Here is a 15,956-nt window from a genome sequence, read left to right as displayed (position 1 = left end):
AGGACCCATATTAATATTGGTCTGTAGTCCAAGCAGATTTGAACAAACAAGTCCTGACAGTGACTGCTGCTAAGCATTTACTTCTAGCTTGTCGCCCCCAGTTAGTGTGTTTTGCGATACCTTTGCACCTTCGCAAGGGTAAGATACACGCAGAAACGTAAGTCTGCACCCCAGCCTCACGCCTGCGCGTGATTCCAGTCAAATTCTGAGCTGAAATATCAATGCTGCTTTTTAGTCACTGGCAAGAAAGTGTGTTTAAATATGGACCTAAATATGGATCCAAGCGTTGCGATCGGTTGATTTCTTCGACCGTTTACTATCAACTTGAGTCATCCAGGCAGCGAGCTGGCTGGACGACTTTGTTCACTCATGTTTGCGTTTTCGAGTCAATATCATATTGATTGTACGACATATTCTTCTATTCTATTCAAGGCTTCCCATCGTCCAAGCGGCAGTGAAATTGCTTCAACAAAGATAATAACGACCAATTCAGCAGGTCACTAGAAGTCGAGCTATGAAAAACAACACCAGTACAGGGGCAGAAGCATGACTCACTCTCGCGTTCTAACAACTCTTTGGGATTTGGCGAGTCCTTGGGATAGCACATCCCACCGCACCTCTATTACAAGGCGCAAGGGGTGAGTACAAGGTTAGATCCTGCCAGTGGATTCAAAGCAAACCTACATAATTATACCCGCACTTTCCAGAGCAGCATTCGGAGCCTTCGTTGCAGGCCACATAATTGGCTTTACAGTCCCTGCTGAAGACAGCTGGTGTGGCACTGACAGACATAGATGCTGTCAGAGCAGCAATGACGGCGAGCAAGGAGAAACGCATTGGTTGCACGAGGTAATATGGGATCTATTCGAGTTCGAGTTCGGGTTCGAATGACTTTCAGATAACAGGGGGACAGCCTGCTTTTATGTCCTAAAAACCTTGCTAAACATTCTGGGAGTATACCATAACCACCGCTCGTCGGTTCTGTAACGGACAGGAGAAATGAGGTACTAACAGGGTTGGGATATTTTTAATTGTGTGGCCTAAAATGTATATTTCGGACGCTGATTATTACAGTTTGTTCGGGTCCGATTAGGGTGCATTGACCACAACCATGCTTCAAGACTCTTCAAGTTGCTGTCAGGCTTATGCAGGACGAGAAATGATACACACACATCCTGGCCTGATCATCGAGTTTAATACAAGTCTACCTCCAGCCGTCGCTAGGTATGCCATCTCAACCTCTACTAACATAATGCCAGTAAGTTTACGACCTCATTGAGTACGCGCCGGGACACAACAGACGTGCGCCAAGCTTTCGTGCAGAAATATATATATTTGGAACTGCGAATGGCAAGAATCAGCAAAGCCTAAAATCGAAGGTTCGCAGCTTATCACGTGATGTTTGTTGACACATAGCGACTGGCGAAGCCCAACCCAGAGCGTCCGAACAGAACGTCGCGAGGCTGATCACGTTCTTAGCACCTGTTGCAGTCCCCGGTCTCCTAGTATAAGGGTCTATTAGCTGGGGCAAGGGGAACGCTAAGATGACGGGGATGGCAGCGGTTTCGAAGTTCTCGTCAGGGGCTACCGTTACCCAGCCGTGCCGGCCTTCTCGTTCTGGAATGATACCGCTGAGCCTATATCATACCTAGTGGGAGTACAGCCTGAGGTTCCGTCGCACAACTGCAACCGCGTCCAATGACCGCCTAGCTGCATCCAGTGACCATGACTCACCGGCAGGGTAGTTTACGATTAGGGTAGAGTTAGTAGGGGCAGACTAGCCTCTAGCACATCGAGACCCCTAAACCCATTCACTTAGGCGGTTTCCAAACCGAAAGATCTGGCACCTTTTTGCAGAGACGATGCTGGAGAGTTTGAAGAGTCTTAGGGTATGGTTGTGGTCAATGCATGCACCCTAATCGGACCCGAACAGCCCGTAATAATCAGAGCATCCGAAATATACATGTTAGGCCACATAATTTACATAAATCCTGTCAGTCTCCATTTCTCCTGTCCGTTACAGAGCCGACGAGCGGCGGTATTTATGGTATACTCCCAGAATGTTTAGCAAGGTTTTTAGGACATAAAAGCAGGCTGTCCCCCTGTTATCTGAAAGTCATTCGAACCCGAACTCGAACTCGAATAGATCCCATATTACCTCGTGCAACCAATGCGTTTCTCCTTGCTCGTCGTCATTGCTGCTCTGACAGCATCTATGTATGTCAGTGCCACACCAGCTGTCTTCAGCAGGGAATGTACTGCCGATGGTCAGCCTTGTGGCGAAGACTCCACGTGCTGCTCTGGAAAGTGCGGGTACAATTATGTAAGTTTGCTTTGGATCTACTGTACCGTAGGACTCACTCTTCGTTGTAATAGAATTGCGGCGGGATGTGCTATCCTAAGAGCTGGCAAAATTCTGCAGAGTTGGTACGTCGCGAGAGTGAGTCATGTTTCTGCCTCTGTATTAGGGATATTGTTCATAGCTTAATTCCTAGTGACTTGTTGAGTTAGTCATTATGAATCTGATCTTTGTTGGGCCAATTTCACTTCTGCTTGAGCGATGGGAAGCTTGAATAGGACATCTCATACACTTTATGATATTGCACATGAGTGAGCAAAGTCGTGTCCAGCTAGCCTGATGCCTCTGTGACTTCGAGTTGATGGTAAATGGTCGTAGAGAAGTACATCGACCGATCATTGACATCATGCTTGGGTCCATGTTTGAACCCACTTTCGTGGCAGCGACTAATTATAAAAAGCAAGATATTAGCTCAAAAATTATCCGTACTCATGATCACACGACGTACAGACATATGTTTCTGGGTGTTTCTTTCCATCCAAACCTTGCAAAGTATGATCGCAAAACACACCAACTGAAGCTAGAAGTAAATGCTTAGTACACCCAGACAAAAGTGCGAGAACACATTGATACGAACTCTTACAGGCCGTATCAGTTTGTTAATTCCGAGAGGTCGTACGGAAAGTATATCTTCTGGGTAATAAGACAACCTTAAAAATTTCGCGCAATCGAAATTTCAGCCCGGCTGGTAACTCCCGGTAAATTGATAGATTACCGTACACATCGTTCTACCAGCCTCGTGTCGTTAACAACTCCTGCCATTCACTTCGACCATTGGCCCTTCAGGCTCGTTGTAGCTTTCTCTCTCTCCTGCACTAACGATAGCCAGGGTGGTTCTAGCCATTGGCATTATAACCCAGGACACTTAATCATGGCACGAGTAACAACGCTTTCTCTTCTCGCATTCTTCGCATTCATTGCTCCTTTTACGCACGCCATCAAATTCGCCCTCCCAGCAGCTCGTTTACCCATCCCAAAATGTATATGGAACGCTGCACATATCCATGCACTTGTCATCGTCACCGCCAACGTTGGACCTGGGACCCACCAACGGGTAGACATCGAAATTTTAGATTCAACACCCCATCGCAACGTCTATCTCTCAAAACGCGACATCAAAGGCGAGACAAGACTTGCTGTCACAGCACATGGCGAAGGAGAGGTTGGAGTCTGTTTCAAGAATTATCTATCCCCTGGTACGTTCGTTGTTGGCAGGTGTCTTATTGGCCATTACTTATAGCGTTATAGACATCAAACTAGACATGGCGCGGAATATGTCGCGCACCGTCGATCTGGATATTGATATTGGGGCTGACGCTGTTGACTACAAGTGTGTACCCTGTTTGTTCGCTATGATAGCTTACTGACTCCCTCCTTGTCATCAAGTGCAATTGCAAACCAAGAATCACTCTCTGGACTTGAGACAGAAATGCGAAAACTGGAAGGCGTTGTAAAAGAGATAGTTGACGAGCTCGAATATCTTAAGAAGCGCGAAGAACGTTTTTCAGACACCAATCGTCAGTCTCCTTGGATTCCTGCACATTACTTTTTCTGAATCTTGGTTCCTTGCAGTCGTGACGAATCGCCGCGTGCAGAATTTTGCGTGGTTCACCATTCTTGCCCTCGCGGCCCTTGGTGTTTGGCAAATTCTTCACCTTCGGTCGTTTTTCAAGCGCAAGTACCTCATTGACTGATGAGTGTGTGAAGTGTGCAATGTGGATGACAGTACTGCTTATAACTTGGGAGATGTGCGGTAGGACGCTCCTGTCCTCTATATCAGAAGCAATATACACCACTTCATTATACAGGAAGTCATCCATTTTTTCTGCTTCAATGCCTAAGCCATCATTACAGTTGGGTATCTTCCTGGCGGTCTTCTATTACTCGTCGAGGTAAAACAACTATTTGGGACAAGGCCATGAGCATCACAGCCTCGCAAAACCAATTATACGAGTAAACAGCTAGTGACTTGTGGCATTGTGCACTACATGAGAAAACTGATTGCCTTCGGCTGCTATGGCTCAAGGTTACTCGATACGCATGCCCCATTGCACATTAAGCGCGTGCTCGAAAATATATCAAGAATTTGTTCGTCGGTACTATGCGGACCGGTCATGTTCAGCTGACCAGCCTCAAAATCCAAAATCCAGTATTCCATGCAGCTGAAGGGAGATTCCATCTCTCACTTTTTCGTCTCCATTAAGGAAGACAAGCATGTCCCTAACAACTTCAGCTTCCAGCTTCATTTCAAAGATCGAGGTTCGTCCCACAATGTGTAGCAGGCTTCCCAGTATACTCACTGTCAAATGTAGGTCTTCCGCGTGCCTCCACGCTGGCTCTTTGTGCGTATTGAGACAGCCGATGGGTTTGTTGGCTGGGGAGAATCCACCCTGGAAGGACACACCGAAGCAATTGAAGGCGCTTTCGCTGACCTTGCACAGCGTTTCCTTGGTTGGGATGCAGATGGTATCGAAGATATCTGGCAGACTGCGTACCGCGCTCGGTTTTATCGTGGTGGACCTGTTTTAATGGTGGGTGTCTCTACCTGCCTCCTTGTTTACCATTCGTCTAAACGTATATCTCGACTAGTCAGCTCTGTCTGGCCTTGATATTGCGCTCTGGGATATCAAGGGCAAGAAGCTCGGAGTTCCCGTGTGGCAGCTTCTAGGTGGTAAAGTCAGGGATCGTGTTCGTGTGTATGGATGGATTGGTGGCGACCATCCGAGTGCTGTCCGTGAAGCAGCACGTGAGCGCAAAGAGCAAGGATTCACTGCTGTAAAAATGAATGCCACCGGTAGGCTCTGTAGCCTTGCGATACAACGAGTCTGAATCGTACACAGAGGCTCTCGTGTGGCTTGACTCCCCCGAGCTCTTAAAAGGGACAGTGGAACGCGTGCGTGAAGTTCGCGCGTTAGGGATGGATGTCGGAGTAGACTTTCATGGACGGGTGCACAAGGGTATGGCTCGCCAGCTCGCCAAGCTTCTTGAGGGCGAGGGTGTCTTATTCATCGAGGGTGAGAAGCATCCTCACGTGCGGTCTGTTCGCACAAGTACTTTGAATTTGATTCAGAACCCCTTCTGCCTACTCAACCTTCGGAATTTGCGGACCTTGGGCGTCTCGTCTCCACTCCTATTGCTGCTGGGGAGCGGCTCTACTCGCGACATGAATTTCGCCCTTACTTCGAAGGACATGCGCTAGATGTCGCACAACCAGACGTGAGTACTCACCTCTCAGCTGAGCTCCAAAGTCCATTCTCGTGTCGTGTTTTTGCCTATCTCCTTATGTTTCAATCAGCTGACAATACGAATAAGGTATCCCATTGCGGTGGAATATCGGAGTTGGCACGTATCGCATCTATGGCAGAAACGTACGACGTCGCACTTGCCCCGCACTGTCCGCTAGGACCGATTGCTTTGGCTGCATGTATTGCTGTAGGCGTATCGAAGCTCAATTGTGGGTCTTTGGCGTGTGGTCTACCCCTTATAGAACAGGCACTCATTATGGTTCCGGCCGTCTAGATTTTATTCAAGAAATGAGCTGGCAGGTGGGTTTCTCGCTCCAATATCCCTCGACACGTAGCACTTAGAAGACTGGCTGGATGTAGATGCATTACAACAGTGATGATGCAGACCTCTTCACGTATCTCGCAGATCCGAGTGTGTTTGCTGTGAAGGATGGATATATCACAACTCCCAGCGGTGAGTACTAGTCTTGCCCGGGCCCTGTTTGGTCCATTCTATTTTTGGAGAGATTTGCGCCAAGGCCATAGTACACTTTACAACCTCTTCCTCAGAAATGACCATGCTGACGGTCTTCTTTTCATCCGCACGTGTTGTGTCTCCAACAATCCAATCTTAATGCTCTCCGCTAAACGCCTGACATGACATTTACATAGGACCTGGATTGGGTATCATTATCAACGAGGAACTTGTTCGTACCCGTGCCAAGGAACATAGTCGAGCTGGTGTTGAGGCGTGGCGTAACCCGATATGGAGGGGAGAGGATGGAAGCATTAGGGAGTGGTAAAATTTCATTTCACTACTTAGCCGCGAGAAAACATCAGGAAATCGCAACTTGTACAGTTTAGTCAACAGGCATAGATAACAATCTTCGACTATGCAGTGCTAGGAAAATACATTCAGATGTCACATGTATATGTACCTTGTTGCGCACTAAGCCAGAACTTCCCGCAGTACATCCACGATCTTCTCCACTTCCTCAATGGTGTTATAGTGGACAAATGAGATGCGGACGACTCCGTCATTCATGTCCAACTTTGGGCGTAAATTATCAATAAGATAATACGCACCGAAGTAGCCGCATTGAATTGAAATCTGCGCAACGCCCATAATAGAACACAATCATTGAGTGAGATCATTTGAAAGACTCACCCCTCCCTTTTTGTTGAATGCTTCCACGATATCCTTACTCTTGATCGCGTTCTGTCCGACGACAACAAAGGAGACATTGGAGGTCCTAGAGAAATTGATCTCGCTTTCCCCGATGATGCGAACGCCCCTGTCAACTTGTTTTGCGTCTGTCAGAAAGCGAAGCAAGGGCGTCAAAATTTCCTGCTCGTGTTTTGCGATCGTGTTGAAAGATGCTGTAAGATCATCTTCTGGAGTCAACGACTTCAGATATGGCACGATTGCCGATGCACCATACACGAGCTCTTGGCCTGGACCATCTGGTTGAAACTTACGGGGCTTGTCATCCACGTCTAGAAAATCGTGGACAATGGACGTGAAAGATGTCTGCAGAGCTGCTGGCCGCACATAAGCAACGGCATTGTGAGCCCCGAACACCTACAAATAGTGTCAGTGTCAGACAATCAAATCGAAGTCGTGGATACTGAAACCTTGTATACAGAAATTACGCAGTAATCGACATCCCACTTTTGTACGTCTATTCTTCTATGCGATGCGTATGCAACGCAGTCCAAAGCCACCTCGATCTTCATTGCTCCTTGTTCTTTTGCACGCTGGCGAAGGGCTTTCACTGTCTCTTCCATAGGAATCACAGATCCTAAAATATTGGAGCACGCGGTGATCGCGGCCAGCCTGGTGCGCGATGAAACCAGCGGCAAAAGTTCTTCGACCCTATATGTCACCGAGTACGGATTTTCTGCAGATACTGGTATGGGATGCCAGTATTTGACCACGGCATTGCGCCGCGCAGCCAGACGCTTCCAAGGACCGTTGTTGGCTAAGATGAACAGTGAGTTTTCTCAACAAAAGACACGGGAAGACAGTGGCAGACACCTTCATGTTCATACATGATGATAAGTTCATCTCCAGGTTGAATATCATTTTCAAGTGCTCTAGCGATATTTTCAAGTAACATTGTCGCACTCGATCCAAACCCAACCTCATCGAGAGATGTAGCATTGAACAACTCTACAGCAGCAATGGAGCCCTCAGCAACACGCTGAGAGTTCACGGCCGCATATCCAGCTTCCAGCTGAGCGTTGGTGTTGGACAGATAATCCACGATCCGATCGATCACTGCCTGAGCAGTCCGTGACCCCCCTGCGTTATCGGCATAAATGTGTCCTGATCTCAGGGACGGAAAGCAAGCACGAGCTTTGCTGATGTCAAGAACAGCCATCTGTTGTCGTCAAGGTCAAGGGTATAGTTTGAGTATGATAACTGGTACGAGCCCTTTATAGCACAGTAGTCCAGCATCGTCTTTGTACGGAGAGACCAAAAGTCCCGCGGAAACTTCCGATCAGGGTTTCCTTGGCGAGTGGGTTTTATGGTCCGGATGTCCCAAAGGCTACCGAATCTGGGGTCTGAAGTGTCGTATCCCCTCAATAGCCCTCCCCCAACCGTATAAACTACCCTCCCGATAGGTCATAGTTACCGTTTGCAGCTGGTCGGTCATCGAACACAGTTGCAATCATGCCTCGGAATTTGTACTCCCATTAGGTATATGGGCTCAGTAATATCATTCCTGAACAGAACGAGATGGTTGGTGCGGCTGGGGCAGCGGTAGGCCCTTGACAAGAACTTTCGCAGTTCGAAACCGCTGCCATCCCCGCCGTCTAGCGTTCTTCTTGCCCTAGCTAACAGGTCTCACAGCAGGTGCTAAACTGTGGTTGCCTCGCGATACTCTGCTAGACGCGTCCGCTTTTGGCTTGGGCTTCGCTTCCAAGCAATTCGCTATTCATTTGATCATGCATTCAGTACATAATCATGGATACCGATGTAGTGGGGAGGCCTGGCGCAGGTCCTTCGGAGCGCCAGCCTCGGCGCAGTGGCAGGAGTTCTGATTCGTAGTCGGTGGTGTAGTAGGATCTGGCGCAGGTCCTCGGGAGTATCAGGTGTCCTGGTGCAGTAGCAGGAGTCCTGGCTCGTAGTCGGTAGTCCCCGCAGTGTGGTAGTTAGTCCTGGATAGATAGAGCCGTAGCCTCCCGCCATAGAGGTTTAGCCTTGGCTCCCCTCGCAGTCCTTGCCCATTCTATCGACCTAATACAAAAAGCGTTGGAGCGGGGCGTCCCATCAGGCCTAGGCAGGTCATGGCGCAGTAGCAGGTGTCCTGGCACAGTGGCAGGAGTCCTGGCTCGTAGTCTGTCCTCGATAAATAGAGCCGTAGCCTCCCGCTATAGAGGTCTGGCATTGGGTTACGATGATTAATAGTGCCCAAGTGAGTGCGGTTTCGAGCCCACTTATAGCTTGGAATGAAGTCCGATATGCGCCTGCTCAGGCTTCAGGCCTGATTCAATAGTAATTAGGCCAGTGTATAATGCATTGTTCGAATGAGAAGGAGAGGGAAGACTCCGGAGTTGAATACCAGTTGAAATAGTTACGGTGGGCGGAGGCACAACTCAAAGAAAACCACATGCTTCCAATGTATTTGAATTAAAATTGGGAAGTTCGCCAAGTTACTAGCGAATCTGTGGACGATTCGTGAGCAATATCGGATGATCCCAGTCAGTGAGCGCGTCACGTACTAATGATTTTAAGCGTACCCATACGTAGTAGAGCAACGATTTCACTATGAGACTCACATGCATGCAATACTTTTGATTAGCAAGATAATCCACACACACCAATCCTGCGATAAATATATATAGCGCGCGTATAAACATTGTATCAGTCTGAATCATGTAAGTGCTGTAGTTCACGTCCATAGTAGATATCATTAGCTTCTGCCGCTGTCGCCTAGGATGCAAGTACTCACAGCAGATCAATATATCATAGCTCGCTATCTATTCTCACTTTCTTCTCTATGTCCTCCTCGTACCTCCTCAACAAAAGCCGATCCACCCAACCGCCTTGGGGAAACGCTCTATCCCAACGATTATGCAAATGCACAGCAAATATCTTCCCTAGTGCTTTTTCCAGCGCTCCGCCCTCCTCAAGCCCCTCCCCAGGTCGGCCCGTCCACTTCCCATCTCGACGATCAGGGTCAAAGGGGTCTGGTACACTGTTGTCGAGACGACAAGCCAGAGGATCAGAAAGGCAGAACGGTAGAATTTTGAAAGGGGGTATGGATTCGCTGAGGAGGCGCCGCCAGAGCCGAAGATATAAAATTGCGCCCCAATCGGTGCTTGGAGAACGTGGAGGAGTACTGTATGCCATGAGATGGAAAGCTTCACAGAGATAAGGCGAGTGCTTGCGGAAGTGCATGAGAGCACCATTGAATGCTTGGTAAATTTTGTCTATAGAATCTTGTGAGTACGTGGGCCAAAGCGGGTTGATTGTCCATTCACCGTAGCAATCCCATTGCGTTACGAACTCATGCTCAAGCAATGGAGAGAGGTCGCGTGTCAGGAGCATGTCCATGTCTATCCAAGCACCACCATATGTCCAAATGACAAGTAACCGGACAAGGTCGCCGTCCACCCATGCCTTCTTGTCCTCAAGATTAAGGAAGTGGTGGTTCTCCATTGCCGTTCCCTTAGCTAATTCGGGTATATCCACAACTTGAAGTGCGAATGAGTCAGGGAACAACTCGAGATACTTTTGCACAATTGGATTGAGTGACAGGTCTCCGTTTGACCAGAGTATTAGACGAGAGCGGGGAAGGTCTTGCGTAGCGAAGAATGACTTTAGCATGTACTCTTGTCTCTCATCGAGAGGCGCGAGATCGACACGCCAATATGTGTGGAACTGTGCTCGTTCCTCAGGTGGGATATACCGTTGCTCCTCGGTCCACTCCCCTTCTGCAAACCTTACTGTTCCTGCAAACTCATAGCAGTCCATACCCATCCGCATCGTTACTCCTGCCTGAACCTCAAAGCGTTTCTTGCCGTACACAGCCTCGCTGATATTATACAACGGGCTGACGCGCTCGGGCTCAAAGCATCCTCCAAGTGGGGACAGCGGGAGTATTTCGCGTTGTATCCATTCTCGTTGATACAATACGAGGTCGATGTGGCCGCGCGGGTCGTAGAGGTAGTATATCGTGTAACATATGATAAAAACCAGTGGAAGTGCAAATTTCAATAACGTGAATACTCTCCGTGGTCGCAAACACGAAAAGTAAGAAATTGGTGATTTGCGCCATGGAGAAGAGGTACGACGTGCTTGTTCGTGCACGGGAACCATTTCATATCCTGCTCTGCCAGTAGATGTCATGAGTTGGATAGATGGGGTTGTGGGATGGTACCAGTGTGAACGATACCGCATGCGTTGATGAACGCTTAGTTTGGCGCGCGCTGCTTATGTTTACATTCGCTTGTAACTAATCCACTAGCTTCGCTTGTTTCGCTAGTCAAGCTCCTCAAAATGTCTACTACATTTCTCTCTTCGCGAATATTGACTCTTGAGGCAATGCGCCATCCATGTCGCACACTCTCTACGACACTGCGGTGGTCTGCAGACCCGTGGCCCCTTCCGCATACCCCACAACACCTCTCCAACACTCAGACACCTTCTGATATCCCACCGCCTACTCCCCTTCCACGCGCAGGGGAGTCCAAGGAGACGTTGCGTGCAAGACTCGTCTATCAGAGCAGGAAGCGCGGAACTTTGGAGAGCGACCTTCTGCTGAGTACGTTCGCAAGGGATCATCTGAGGCAAATGGATGAGACAGAATTGAAGGAGTACGACAAGGTGCTTTCGCTTCTTTGATTGGTGGTGTCCCAAACTTAAGTTTTATTGTAGCTACTTGACGAACCGGACTGGGACATATACTATTGGGCGACTGAAGGTCGCACACCCCCTGAGCGGTGGGTGAAGTCACCCGTGCTGGAGAAGCTCAGGATACATGCAAGGAATGAGGGAAAGGTTGTGCGCAAGATGCCTCCATTATAGACGTATCAGTGAATCTACAACCGCGTTCTATCATTTCCCCACTTTGCATAGAGTCTAATGAACACGGAAAAAATCTCTGCGTCAGAGTATGGGTATCAAAATGGGTCCATTCGCCGAGGAGTGCTACATCATAGCGCTAGTAACTTTCTACCATTGGTCGGACCCGATTCAAATGGCTCCCATCCGATGCAAATGGAGAACTCTACATTTTGAGCACTGCTGAGCAAATAGGACGTGGTCCCTTGACTTTTATGCAGGTAGCTCAAAAATATGCAATCAGGGCCAGACTAAGCAGTACTCGCACAGGGATAGGCGTTCATGGCTCCATAAGACGACTAGATACAGGTTAGCGTGTGGTATTTTTATGATCATAGCCGGCTGTTTGATGACGTAGAGAACCTCACAGCACGAAATCTTCTCTTACTGATCAGATTAAGCACATGTGTTGTGAATGCCAGCTGCACACATAGGTATATCACATTGCTTATACCCGGATTGGGTGCTAACACTTATGTCTGCCTGGATCCAATCATGTCCAACTTCATCGGAAAAGAACCAGCTTGCAGTGTAGACATTGCACGGGTGCTGGCAGGATTCTGTGGCGCTACGTAAGAACTCAAATGTTACCCCTGGCCCCTTGATGGTTTTCGCCATATGCAGGAATGTATTTGAGTCCCTTCTTTCCTCTTGGGATATGAAATCTGAACGACTAACAGAGAAACAGACGCTCTCCTGAGAATGACGGAAATGAATGAGGTCAAGGTTGAAGCTCTCTCGGCAGCAGTTGTGAACCACGCCACAATGTGCGCGGTAATTAATCTATCAGGTTTCCAGCAGTGACTGATCTGCCGAAAACAAAACTTTAGACTTTGATGATCTTCAACGTGCGTTTCAAGCTTGTCTCATTATCGAGGAGATATACTTTCTTTATCATCTCTCAGGAATCCCTGATACGGCCCGTGAGAGTCCGCGCTGATTTGTTCTATTGGGGGCATAGTCATACTAAGCATTGACATCTAGCTTATCTACCCCAGTTAGGGTATTTTGTGATACCCTTGCACCTTTGGAAAAATACACCCAGAAACGTATGTCTGCACCCCAGCCTCACGCTTGCGTGTGACTACGGACAATTGTTGGAGCTAAAATGTTACTTTCTAGTTGCTGGCATGAAACTGGCTTTAAACGGTAATAGCATTATGATCAGCTGACCGTCAGATACCTCAATTTTCCTCTCTACGGCCGTTTTCAACTAGAAGTTATCGGGGCATCAAGCTGATTGGACACGACTTGGCTCACTCGTATGTTGCACTTTCGAGTCGATGTCACATTGGGTGTATGAGATACTCCTCCACTCTATTCAGGGCTTCCCATTGCTTAAGCGGCAGCGAAATTGACCCAACAACGATTATAATGAATTATACTGACCTAATTAGCAAGTCACTAGGAATAGAATCAACTCCCATACGAACGCAGAAACATTCCTCACTCTGGCGATTTAACAACTCCGGAAACTGGCGAGCTAAGACACGCAGTACTGCAATCCTGTCACAAAACGTGCCTCGGCTTTTATGCAGGTAGCTAAAAATGTACAACAATGGCCAGACCAAGCAGTACTTGCGCAGGAACAGGCGTTCATGTCTCCATAAAGCGATTGGATACAGGTTAGTGTAGTGTTTTGACGATTGTAGTTGGTTGTTTGATGACGTGGAGAACTTCACAGCACAAGATCAGTTGGTTATGCACATGTGTTGTGAATGCCAGCGGCACATAGGCATACCATATTGCTTATACCCAGATTGAGTAGGGCTGACATGTTAACGCTTATATCTGTCTGGATCCAGCCATGTCCCACTTCATCATGGGAAAGGACGGCGTTCACCAATTTGTAGGGTACTAAACATCGCACGCTCGCCGACGGGATCCGTGACCCCTTGATGGTTTTCACACTATGTGGGGATGTATTTGGATGCTGTCCCCTTGGAATATCAAGGTCTTCTCATTATCTAGAAGATAGGCTACTCTTTGATTGACAAACTGATACGGCATGTAAGTTCGTATTAATGTATTCTCGCCCTCTTGTCGGAGCATAGTCATGCTAAGCATTTACCTCTAGCCGGTCACCCTCAGCTGGCCTTGTGTTTTGTGATACACTTGCATATTTGGAAGGGTTTGATGGAAAGATACGGCCAGGAACGTATGTCTGCACCCCAGCCTCACGCCTGCGTGTGATTACGATCAATTTTGAGCTAAAATATTGATGTTGCTTTCTAGTCGCTGGCACAAAAATGGGTTTACACATGGACCCAAGGAAATACTATAATCGGTCGATTTTCTTTACGACCGTTCACCATCGACTCGGAGTCATAAAGGCAGCAAGCTGGCCAGACACGATTTCGCTCACTTATATGTTGCGTTTTCGAGTCAACATCATATTGAGTGTATGAGATATTCCTCTTGTTAAAGGCTTCCCATTAATCAAACGGCAGTGAAATTGGCCCAACAACTTGAACGGTGACCAATTCAGCAAGTCACTAGGAATCGAGCCATGCACAACTACTCCAGTACAAAGGCAAAACATGACTCACTCACTCTTACGATCTGATAACTCTCTGGAATTTTTCGAGCCCGCCCTTAGGATAGTAAGCCGCTAATGTCAACAAAGGTCGTGTTCCCGCTCTCATCTGTCATGCTCGCGATAAAACACCTTCACCCAGAATATGCTCAAGACTGATGTTACGAATAAACATGTGGTATATCATGTACGATCAACGAATAGCTGATGCAAACTATTTGCAGATATATTACTGCAGTGTCAAGTAATATAATTTGCTGTCGATAAATCCTCCCTCTCCGCAAGTTTCTCCTGGTACCTGTTGAGAAGCAATCTCTCCACCCAGCCCCCTTTTGGAAATGTCTTGTCCCATTGATTATGGAGATGCACAGCAAACACATTCCCAAGCGCATCATCTAGGTCTCCACCTTCCTGCAGCCCGCCCTTCGTGGTACGCCACCACCGTGCCTCGCTGCCATCATCCCCGTCAAATGGATCAGGTAACCTGTTATCCAACCTGCAGGATCGGGCATCCGAAAAACAAAATGGAAGGATTTTGAAAGGCGGAATGTGGGCACCCAGGAGACGGCGCCAGAGCTTGAGGTAAAGGAGTGCGCCCCAGTCTGTAGAATCGGCACGAGGAGCTGCTGAAGTCGCCATGACATTGAATGCTTCACAAAGATATGGAGAGTGTTTGTGGAAATGCATCAGGGCACCGTTTAGAGGCTGATAAATCTTGTCTGCGAGACAAACTTGAGTCTGGTGCTCATGGACTTTCGTGACAAGGGCTTACCGTAGCAATCCCACTGCGTGACGAACTCGTGCTCGAGTAGAGGAGAAAGGTCTCGAGTCAATAGTGAATCCATGTCAATCCATACACCTCCATAATTCCATATGACTAATAATCTGACAAGATCGCCGTCCGTCCATGCTTTCTTGTCATTTGTCTTCAGCAACGGACTCCCATCCAATGCAGTTCCACTCGCCAGATCTGGGACATCCACCACCCGCATCTCGAATGAATTCGGGTGCATGTGGGCATATGATGCAAGTATAGGGTTCGTCGACAAGTCCCCATTCGACCACATTACGAGTCTCGAGGCTGCATGATCCTGAGTCGCAAAAAAGGATTTGAGCATCCACTCCTGCCGTTCTGAAAAGGGCGCGAGGTCTACGCGCCAATACGTATGGTACTGCGTCCTTTCATCAGGAGGTAAGCGAGGCCTGTCCACCATGTCACTAGTCGATCGCGGAATTGTCGCAGCAAACTCATAACAGTCCATCCCAAGTCTCATGCCCATCCCAGCATGCACCTCTACTTCCCTTGGTCCTTTCAAGTACCTAGAAGCGTTGTATTCTGCACTAATCCTCCCCTCATCAAAACATCCAGCCAGCTGTCCTACGGGCTCGATTTCGGTGTTTACCCACTTGCGCGAGTAGAAGGTGATTTCGATGTGCGGCTCATAGAAGTAAAACGTGTATAATATAACGGCCACGGCAAGCGCAAGAGTGATTTTCAAGAGCTTGGTGAAATCGAATGAGCGGACCGCTATAGGGATTCGGAGTGATTGAGAGCGCGAACGAGAACGAGAGCGCGAACGGGAACGCGGTGGACCTGGTTCTGGCACGGTATGCATAGGCAGGCGTTCGTAACCTGTTCGTGACATGGCGAAGGTACAGTGTATACTCGCAAGTGAACCTGTTAAGATATATCTACATGGCGCGACGTTAGAAACAATGCTACAAATTGTCGTGGACAAGTTACCGGTAAATTTCTCTAGCACG

The 15,956-nt window shown here is 48.1% G+C and overlaps 6 protein-coding genes across 6 annotated transcripts; 3 read left to right on the top strand and 3 right to left on the bottom strand.

Annotated features, from left to right (window-relative positions):
- Window positions 1-3,075: 3,075 nt before the first annotated feature.
- Window positions 3,076-4,194, top strand: F5147DRAFT_611502 (emp24/gp25L/p24 family/GOLD-domain-containing protein). The gene is made up of 4 exons (XM_041432438.1): window positions 3,076-3,555; window positions 3,608-3,689; window positions 3,746-3,876; window positions 3,932-4,194. The coding sequence occupies exons 1-4, from the start codon at window positions 3,231-3,233 to the stop codon at window positions 4,051-4,053; spliced, it is 660 nt and encodes a 219-aa protein (XP_041293787.1). The 5' UTR covers window positions 3,076-3,230; the 3' UTR covers window positions 4,054-4,194.
- A 379-nt stretch (window positions 4,195-4,573) lies between these two features.
- Window positions 4,574-6,694, top strand: F5147DRAFT_797397 (enolase C-terminal domain-like protein; the record flags this gene model as incomplete). Its single annotated transcript, XM_041443198.1, has 9 exons — window positions 4,574-4,618; window positions 4,672-4,890; window positions 4,949-5,153; window positions 5,200-5,373; window positions 5,430-5,575; window positions 5,672-5,813; window positions 5,879-5,904; window positions 5,965-6,058; window positions 6,256-6,694. The coding sequence occupies 9 exons, from the start codon at window positions 4,574-4,576 to the stop codon at window positions 6,384-6,386; spliced, it is 1,182 nt and encodes a 393-aa protein (XP_041293786.1). The 3' UTR covers window positions 6,387-6,694.
- Window positions 6,191-7,967, bottom strand: F5147DRAFT_753059 (pyridoxal phosphate-dependent transferase; the record flags this gene model as incomplete). Its single annotated transcript, XM_041440232.1, has 4 exons — window positions 6,191-6,694; window positions 6,752-7,165; window positions 7,219-7,565; window positions 7,622-7,967. The coding sequence occupies 4 exons, from the start codon at window positions 7,965-7,967 to the stop codon at window positions 6,533-6,535; spliced, it is 1,269 nt and encodes a 422-aa protein (XP_041293785.1). The 3' UTR covers window positions 6,191-6,532.
- Window positions 7,968-9,556: 1,589 nt separating this feature from the next.
- On the bottom strand, window positions 9,557-10,912 carry F5147DRAFT_575280 (glycosyltransferase family 32 protein; the record flags this gene model as incomplete). The annotated part of the gene is made up of 2 exons (XM_041431264.1): window positions 9,557-10,023; window positions 10,075-10,912. 2 exons carry the CDS (start codon window positions 10,910-10,912, stop codon window positions 9,557-9,559), a joined length of 1,305 nt encoding a protein of 434 aa, XP_041293784.1.
- A 225-nt stretch (window positions 10,913-11,137) lies between these two features.
- On the top strand, window positions 11,138-11,620 carry F5147DRAFT_575512 (mitochondrial protein; the record flags this gene model as incomplete). Its single annotated transcript, XM_041431276.1, has 2 exons — window positions 11,138-11,419; window positions 11,471-11,620. 2 exons carry the CDS (start codon window positions 11,138-11,140, stop codon window positions 11,618-11,620), a joined length of 432 nt encoding a protein of 143 aa, XP_041293783.1.
- Window positions 11,621-14,353: 2,733 nt separating this feature from the next.
- Window positions 14,354-15,918, bottom strand: F5147DRAFT_690835 (glycosyltransferase family 32 protein). Its single transcript, XM_041437099.1, has 2 exons — window positions 14,965-15,918; window positions 14,354-14,911 (listed from the first exon to the last, which is right to left on the bottom strand). Exons 1-2 carry the CDS (start codon window positions 15,836-15,838, stop codon window positions 14,433-14,435), a joined length of 1,353 nt encoding a protein of 450 aa, XP_041293782.1. The 5' UTR covers window positions 15,839-15,918; the 3' UTR covers window positions 14,354-14,432.
- Between the last annotated feature and the right edge of the window lie 38 nt (window positions 15,919-15,956).

The sequence above is a fragment of the Suillus discolor genome (genome assembly GCF_016758755.1).
Source record: "Suillus discolor strain FC423 chromosome Unknown F5147scaffold_22, whole genome shotgun sequence".
Classification (NCBI taxonomy): domain Eukaryota; kingdom Fungi; phylum Basidiomycota; class Agaricomycetes; order Boletales; family Suillaceae; genus Suillus; species Suillus discolor.
The sequence above is the reverse complement of the archived record's forward strand: the minus strand, read 5'-3'. Positions and strand labels throughout refer to the sequence as shown.

Excerpts from the sequence above, each read along its gene's own strand:
- F5147DRAFT_611502 (XM_041432438.1), top strand. The coding sequence starts at position 3,231 with ATGGCACGAGTAACAACGCTTTCTCTTCTCGCATTCTTCGCATTCATT. Across the intron at positions 3,690-3,745 it reads GCTGACGCTGTTGACTACAA|TGCAATTGCAAACCAAGAAT; the intron begins GTGTGTACCCTG and ends CTTGTCATCAAG. Across the intron at positions 3,877-3,931 it reads ACGTTTTTCAGACACCAATC|TCGTGACGAATCGCCGCGTG; the intron begins GTCAGTCTCCTT and ends GGTTCCTTGCAG.
- F5147DRAFT_690835 (XM_041437099.1), bottom strand. The coding sequence starts at position 15,838 with ATGTCACGAACAGGTTACGAACGCCTGCCTATGCATACCGTGCCAGAA. Across the intron at positions 14,912-14,964 it reads CACGCAGTGGGATTGCTACG|ACAAGATTTATCAGCCTCTA; the intron begins GTAAGCCCTTGT and ends TTTGTCTCGCAG.